We start from the raw sequence: 8330 nt of genomic DNA, 5'->3' as shown, positions 1-8330 counted from the left end.
TGCACGTCCTCCCCATGTCTGCGTGGGTTTCCTCCGGGTGCTCCGGTTTCCTCCCACAGTCCAAAGATGTGCGGGTTAGGTGAATTGGTCAATGATAAATTGCCCTTAATGTCCAAATTGCCCTTGGTGTTGGGTGGAGGTGTTGAGTTTGGGTAGGGTGCTCTTTCCAAGAGCTGGTGCAGACTCAAAGGGCCGAATGGCCTCCTTCTGCACTGTAAATTCAATGATAATCTATGATTAATCTAGGACAAAGGTTCGGCACAACATCGTGGGCCGAAGGGCCTGTTCTGTGCTGTATTTTCTATGTTCTATGTTCTATGTTCTCCTTTGCCCTGACTGATAAAGGTACTTGCCAATATCCTTGAGTCAAGTTTGGTCATAAAAAGTGCTTGCCCCACCTTTTCAACATGGTCTTCCAAATGAGGAATAGGATATAAATCTGACTTCCTAACTGCGTTGACCATTCCATAATCCACATACAATAGTTGTTTACAATCCGGTTTTGGTATCATCACAATAGGTGAGCTCCAATCACTGTGACTCACTTCAATGGTATCATACTTAATCATGCTGTCAATCTCCTTTTGGACCTGTCCTGTGCTAACCTTAGTAGATTGAGCCTGTATGGATGTTGTTTAATTGGTATAACATTTCCTACATCTGCATAATGCTTAATTACTTTTGTTCTTCCCAGTTTTCCTCCAGAAAGTAATTTAATAATTTATCCCAATTTATTATTACTTCCTCATTGCCCAATCTAATTTTAGGAATGCCAAATTCAGAGTCATCTGGATTTACCTACTCTCCCTGAGTTACAATGACTACAACTCCTCCTTCTTTCTTTCTCTATCAAAATACTTTTTGAGTATATTAATACGACACACTCTGAGGTTTTCTTCTATCTGGTGTTCTGAGCAAATAATTCATCTCACTCAATTTCCTTTTGATTTGATATGGCCCACTAATTCTTGCTTTTAATGGTTCACCCACTATCGGCAACAAGACAAATGTTTTCTCCCCACTCACAAAACTATGATGTTTGGATTTACTATCCACCTCCCTTTTCATCATATGTTCTTGTTCTTTATCAACCATCTGAACTAACATGGTTCCTGACAACTGTACTCCAGTCTCCCTATTGGTAGTCCTCAAGTTCTCTTCCTCCTGTCTCAACCTGTGACTTTGTGATCTTGTCACCACACAATCAGGAAACACCCCAGAATATGCTTCTTGCAACTCCTCAGTTGTTTGATTTTCTACTGGTTTTTCAACTACAGTAGGCATCATTCCAATCTGTGATCCATCTGTATCATTACCTCGGGTAAATTGTACCCCTGGAAAAGGTCATTTTTCTATGACTCCTACCCCCCACTTCACCACTTTTCACTGGACTCCCTAACCTTAACTTACATATTCCTTTCACCACTAATTCCACAATCCTCCTTCTAAACTACATCTCTCACTAATTTTTTTAATAATATTTTATTGAGGTATTTGAAAATTTTTATAACAGTAACATAAACAATGACACCAACATGGTAAAAAAAACATTTCCACCCCCAGCCCAATCTTCACACACCTCAACCATACAACAACAACAACCATACAACAACAATCTGCCCCCCTCCCCACTCCTTGGAGTACTGCATTTACTGACATTTTAATTTTCCCCGAGAAAGTCGACGAACGGCTGCCACCTCCGGGAGAACCCTGACATTGACCCTCTTAAGGTGAACTTTATTTTCTTGAGACTGAGAAACCCAGCCATGTCACTAACCCAGGTCTCTACACTCGGGGGCTTCGAGTCCCTCCACATTAACAAGATCCGTCTCCAGGCTACCAGGGCGGCAAAGGCCAAGACGTCAGTCTCTTTCACCCCCTGAACTCCCGGATCTTCCAACACTCCAAAGATCGCTACCTCCAGACTCGGCACCACCCGTGTTTTTAGCACCGTGGACATTGCTTAGCAAAATCCTGCCAAAACCTTTAAGCTTCGGGCATGCCCAAAACATGTGGACATGGTTTGTTGGGCTTCCCGCGCACATCGCACACCTATCTTCTACCCCGAAGAACTTATTCATTCTAGCCAATGTCATGTGTACCCGGTGGACTACCTTAAATTGTATCAGACTAAGCCTGGCACATGATGAGGAGGTATTAACCCTGCTTAGGGCATCCGCCCATAGATCCGCCTCTATCTCTCCTCCTAGCTCGTCCTCCCACTTGCCCTTAAGCTCCTCCACCGGAGTTTCCTCCACCTCCGAAAGCTCCTGGTAAATATCTGAAACCTTCCCCTCTCCCACCCAGGTACTGGAGACTCTCTATCCTGTAACCCCCGTGGCGGCAGCAGCGGAAATGTCGGCACCTGTTTTCTCAGGAAGTCTCGCACCTGCAAATACCTAAAACCATTCCCTGGTGACAATTTAAATTTATCCTCCAAGGCTTTCAAGCTGGGAAAGCTTCCGTCTATAAATAGATCCCCCATCCTTCTAATTCCTGCCGTCTGCCAGCTCCGGAACCCGCCATCCAGACTACCCGGTACAAACCTGTGGTTGTTATAAATCGGGGTCCAAATCGATGCTCCCTCCACTCTCTTATATCTCCTCCATTGCCCCCAGATCCTCAGAGCTGCCACTACCAACGGACTTGTGGAGTATCGGGCCGCTAGAACGGCAGAGGTGCCGTTATCAGTGCTCCCAAACTTGTGTCTTAACATGGCGCCGCCTCCATCCGCTCCCATGCCGACCCCTCCCCCGCTGCCCACTTCCTAATCATGGCTATATTATCCACCCAGTAGTAATTGCAGAAGTTCGGCTGCGCCAACCCACCCTCCCCCCGACTGTGCTCCAGCAACACTTTCTTCACTCGCGGGGTTTTACCCGCCCACACAAAGCCCAAAATAATCTTATTCGCCCGCTTGAAAAAGGCCTTTGGGATGAAGATGGGGAGGCACTGAAAGACAAACAGAAATCTGGGGAGGAAATCAGTACCCTCCCCGCCAGTGATCGCGGGAGCATGTTTCATCTCTTAAAGTCCCCTTCCATTTGTTCTACCAACCGGGATAGGTTTAACTTGTGTAGTACCTCCCATTCCCGGGCCACCTGGATTCCCAGATACTGAAAGCTCTTCCCTACCATTCTAAGCGGCAGCTCTCCCAGTCTCTTCTCCTGTCCTCTTGCCTGGATCGCAAACACCTCGCTTTTCCCCATGTTCAATTTATACCCCGAAAAACTGCCAAATTCCCCCAAGATTCGCATTACTTCCCCTATCCCCTCCAACAGGTCAGAAATGTATAAGAGCAAGTCATCTGAATAGAGCGAGACCCTCTGCTCCCCACCCTCCTCCCCTCAACCAGCCTTTCCAGTTCCTAGAGGCTCTTAACGCCATGGCCAATGGCTCTATGGCCAGAGCAAACAGTAACGGGGAGAGGGGGCACGCTTGCCTCATCCCTCGGTGTAGTTTAAAATACCGCGACCTCAGCCGGTTCGTACGCACACTCGCTACTGGTACCTGATAGAGCAACCGCACTCAGTCAATAAAGTCCTCACCAAACCCAAACCTTCCCAGCGCCTCCCACAGGTAATTTCACTCCACCCGATCAAAAGCCTTCTCCGCATCCATCGCTACCACCACCTCTGCCTCCTCTCCTTCTGAGGGCATCGTAATAGCATTTAGAAGCCTTCGAACATTGGCCTTGAGTTGCCTGCCCTTAACAAATCCCGTCTGGTCTTCCCCTACCACGCCCGGTACACAGTCCTCTATCCTTGTGGCCAGTATCTTAGCCAGCAGTTTGGCGTCCACGTTCAGTGGAGAAATCGGCCTGTATGAACCGCATTGCTCCGGATCCTTCCCCGTTTCAGGATCAATGAAATTGAGGCCTGTGACATTGTTGGGGGGAGGACTCCCTTCTCTCTTGCTTCATTAAATGTCCTCACCAGCAGTGGGCTCAATATCTCTGAAAACTTCTTATAGAATTCCGCCGGGTAGTCATCAGGCCCTGGGGTCTTGCCCGACTGCATGCCCTCCAGCCCCTTGATTATTTCCTCAATCTCAATTTGGGCTCCCAGCCCTTCCACCAGGTCCTCCTCCACCCTCGGGAACCTCAACTGATCCAAAAACTGCCTGATCCCCTCCACCCCAGCCGGGGGTTCCGACTCATATAATTTACTATAAAAGTCCTTAAACACCTCATTCACCCCCGCTGTGTCCAGGACAGTATTACCGTCTCTACTCTTTACTTTACCTATCTCCCTAGCCACCTTCCTTTTCCTGAGCTGGTGTGCCGACATTCTGCTAGCCTTTTCCCCGTACTCATAGATCACCCCCCTTGCCTTCCTCAACTGTTCCACCGCTTTCCCTGTGGTCAACAGCCCAAACTCCACCTGTAACCTCCGCCGCTCCCTCAGTAGCCCCACGTCCGGGGCCTCCGAGTATCTCCTGTCCACCTGGAGTATCTCCTCCACTAATCTATCCTTCTCGGCCTGTTCTGCCTTTTCTCTGTGGGCCTGTATCGAGATTAATTTCCCTCTGACTACTTCCTTTAAAGTTTTCCAAACCGTCACTGCAGAGACCTCCCCCGTATCATTTGTTTCCAGGTAGTGCTGGATGGACTTGTTCACCCGCCCACAGCTCACTTGGTTCGCCAACAACCCCACATCCATTCTCCAAAGCGGGCGTTGCCCTCTCTCCACACTGTGGTGATATGCATCACTGTAAATACACAAGGGGTTAATGTAAATACACTACAACTAAGTAAACACTCGAGGGAGCATCGGAGATGTCATGCCATGCAGACATACAGCTAATGAACACATAGAATAGGACACGACCAATGGGCAGTCAAGACACCCAGAGGTGACACTACCACAAGGGGGCATCACAATACCCATATATAAGAGGACAGGGCATACAAGCTCTTTCTCTTTCCACAGACAGACACTTAGAGAGAAGGACAGGGGCAGATCAGAAGCATCACACCTAAGCGTGGCTTAGAGCAGACTGGTTAGTTAGACTGAGTTACTATAGCAAGATTAGCAGGAGAGTCAAACTCATAGAGAACTGTGCTAATGGTTCAATAAATCACATTGAACTTACTTCAAAGTCTGGAGTATCTTTTGGCCAAAGCTGCATCGAGTTGCAGCCTGTGTTATCCCAGAGTACATAACACATCACACACTAACCCGTAGATCCGCCCAATGTGGGGCATGATCCGACACTGCGATTGACGAGTACTCAGTATCCACCACCTTCGGTATTAGCACCCTGCTCAGAACAAAAAGGTTGATGCAAGAGTATACCTTGTGGACATGTGAGAAAAAGGAAAACTCCTTCGCCATCGGCCGTTCAAACCTCCATGGGTCGACTCCCCCCATCTGTTCCATAAAACCCTTCAATTCCTTTGCCGCAGCTGGCCTCCACGCCGGCCTGGATTTTGACCAGTTCAATTCCGGGTCAATGACTGTATTTAAGTCCCCTCCCATGATCAGGTTATGTGGCTCTAAGTCAGAGGTCTTACCTAAAATCCACCTCATAAATTCCATGTCGTCCCAATTCGGAGCATATATGTTCACAAGTACCACCCGCACCCCCTCCAGCTTCCCACTCACCATTATGTACCTACCGCACTTGTCTGACACGATTCTCCCTGCCTCCAATGCCACTCATTTGTTGATCAAGATCGCTACCCCCCTGGTCTTTGAGTCCAGTCCTGAGTAGAACACTTGGCTGACCCACCCCTTCCTCAATCTCGTCTGGTCTGTAACCTTTAGGTGTGTCTCTTGTAGCATTGCCACGTCCGCCTTCAGCCCCCTCAAATGCGCGAACACGCGAGCCGTCTTGACCGGCCCATTCAGTCCTCTAATGTTCCATGTGATCAGCCTGGTTGGGGGGCTTCCAAACCACCCCCCCCCCCCCCCCGCCCTCCTCCCGACTAGCCATCATCCCTTTTAGGCCAGCCTCGAGCTCGCGCTCTCCGCTTCCTCAAGTCCCCGCTCAGGCAGTCACCATTCTCGACCTCCCATTTGTCCCCCAGTAACAGTTCCTGCCCTGTCAACAAAGCAGCTCCCCCCCCCCCTCCCTCCCTCCCAGCAACAACAGGAATTGCAAAACATGTGTTTGGTAAACTAAATGCAATTAACAGTATAGACTCTCTATCCACAAGATGGGGTGAATGCATTCAGTACAAAAAACAACAGAAATACCGTGGGTGAACCTCGCCAATGTTTGCAATGTGAGACAAACTTCCAGTGAATTACTCCTCATTTTTCACCACGACAGATTTTATTTTCCATTGATTTGGAAAATGTTGCCAAAATGTTTAAATTCACAACAAATGGCCTCGACAGCGAGACCAGGAAAGGAGTCTCCAAAAAGAATATGAACTATTGATCTGTAAACTTTACTGTAAAAGAATTGGTAACAGTAGAAAATCGGTTGCTGATTGCCTACCCAATTAACAAATAATCAATTTTCAAAACAGTTTTCAAAACCTAAATGTATTGTAATGGGGATGAATGATTTGGATGCAAATACATATTTAATCGATTCTAGGAATTTCGCTGTAACATTGCTGTATCAGATCACCGCCCACAATTTGTGATGTAATGTGAAGAACTGTTTATAAAGTTGTGGATCATTCAGTTAACCAACTCATTTCTGCATTTGTGTGACTGAGCAATACCGCCCACAATGGACAACGGGACGTGTGTTTTTGAGAAAGAGGTTCCTGCATCCTATAATGCCCCCATAATTATTGTAACGTTTATCCTCGGATTCGTTGGAAATGCGATTCCTTTATGGATCTTCTGTTTCCATGTAAAATCCTGGAAAGCAAATACTGTTTATTCACTGAATCTGGCGATTGCAGACACTCTGTTAATCTGCTGTTTACCATTTCGAGCAGATTACTATGTCCGGGAGAAGAATTGGGTCTTTGGTGATGTTGCTTGTCGTCTGAATATATTTTTGATTTCCCTAAACCGGACAGGGAGCATCATGTTCCTTACAGTTATGGCCATCGATCGCTATTTCAAAGTGGTCCACCCTCACCACAGAGTGAACAAGATACCTACACGCGGTGCAGTGAAGGTAACAGGCGCCTTCTGGATTCTGGCAGTGGCTATCTGTTCGCACCTTTTAGCAGAACCTCACACCTTTGAACATGGCGATGTGAAATACTGTGAACCCTTTGCTATGGAGGAGCGTCTAAAAGCTACAGTAATTTGGACCGATATTGTTTATATCGTTTTTAATTTTACTTTACCAGCTCCGATTATCCTGTTCTCCACGTCCTGTATAATCTGGAAGTTAAAACAGGTGGAAACTGAATCGAGGGGTAAATATCAGCGAGTAGTGAAGCTTGTGATAGTTGTGGCAGCAGTTTTTGTTCTGTGTTTCCTGCCCACAAACATTGCTGTAATCGCTGTTTTAATCACCAGGCTAAATGTTCCCGGAGACTGCAAGTTATATGAAACAGCTGTTCAGATATTTTATAATACACTATTTATGACATATCTGAACACGGTGCTGGATCCAGTTATTTACTACTTTTCCAGTTCGATATTTAAAGATGCTTTGACGAAAGCCCTTGCCCCTCTTGAATTAAACTGCTTCAGATCAACAACTCGTCGTTCAACACAAAGAGGACACAAAAGAGAAATGGTTGGAGGTCAAAATCTAAACAGGATCCGGGACTGTAATATCGGTGATCAACCCCAGTCAGATGTGACACTGACTGCAGCATCGAGCGGTTAATTGTCATCTTGTGTAATTAATGTATAGTCTATGAATAAATGCTAAACGTTGGAAATAAATGGATTTTGTGACATTTTAAAACCAGTCGTGTGTTTCTTTATATATATATATAAATTGAGAGTACCCAGTTTTTTTTCTAATGAAGAGGAAATTTATTGTGGCCAATTCACCTACCCTGCTCATCTTTGGTTTGTGGGGGTGAGACCCACGCAGACACAGGGACAATGTGCAAACTCCACACGGACAGTGGCCCGAGGCCGGGATTGAACCCGTACCTTCTGTGCCGTGTGGCAACAGTGCTAACCACTGCACCACCATGCCGCCCATGTCATGTGTTTCTAACAGATGCGTTCTACAATAAACTGTGAACTTAAATTCAATTTGTCAACATGCACAATACATAAGAACATAAGAAATAGGAACATGAGTAGGCCATCTGGCCCCTCGAGCCTGCTCCGCCATTTAATGAGATCATGGCTGATCTTTGTGGACTCAGCTCCACTCTCCGGCCCGTACACCATATCCCCGAATCCCTTTATTCTTTCGAAAGGTATCTATCTTTTTCTTAAAAACGTTTA

At 46.6% G+C, this 8330-nt stretch overlaps 1 protein-coding gene across 1 annotated transcript; it reads left to right on the top strand.

Annotated features, from left to right (window-relative positions):
* The first annotated feature begins 6641 nt into the window (after nucleotides 1–6641).
* LOC140429455 (hydroxycarboxylic acid receptor 1-like) lies at nucleotides 6642–7833 on the top strand. Its single transcript, XM_072516477.1, has one exon. It carries the CDS (start codon nucleotides 6688–6690, stop codon nucleotides 7750–7752), a length of 1065 nt encoding a protein of 354 aa, XP_072372578.1. The 5' UTR covers nucleotides 6642–6687; the 3' UTR covers nucleotides 7753–7833.
* The last annotated feature ends 497 nt before the right edge of the window (nucleotides 7834–8330 follow it).

The sequence above is a fragment of the Scyliorhinus torazame genome, chromosome 1 (genome assembly GCF_047496885.1).
Source record: "Scyliorhinus torazame isolate Kashiwa2021f chromosome 1, sScyTor2.1, whole genome shotgun sequence".
Classification (NCBI taxonomy): Eukaryota; Metazoa; Chordata; class Chondrichthyes; order Carcharhiniformes; family Scyliorhinidae; genus Scyliorhinus; species Scyliorhinus torazame.
Note: the sequence above shows the minus strand (reverse complement) of the source record. Positions and strands in the feature narration are given on the sequence as shown.

Bases quoted from the DNA above. Each gene is read 5' to 3' on its own strand.
- LOC140429455 (XM_072516477.1), top strand. From the start codon at position 6,688: ATGGACAACGGGACGTGTGTTTTTGAGAAAGAGGTTCCTGCATCCTAT.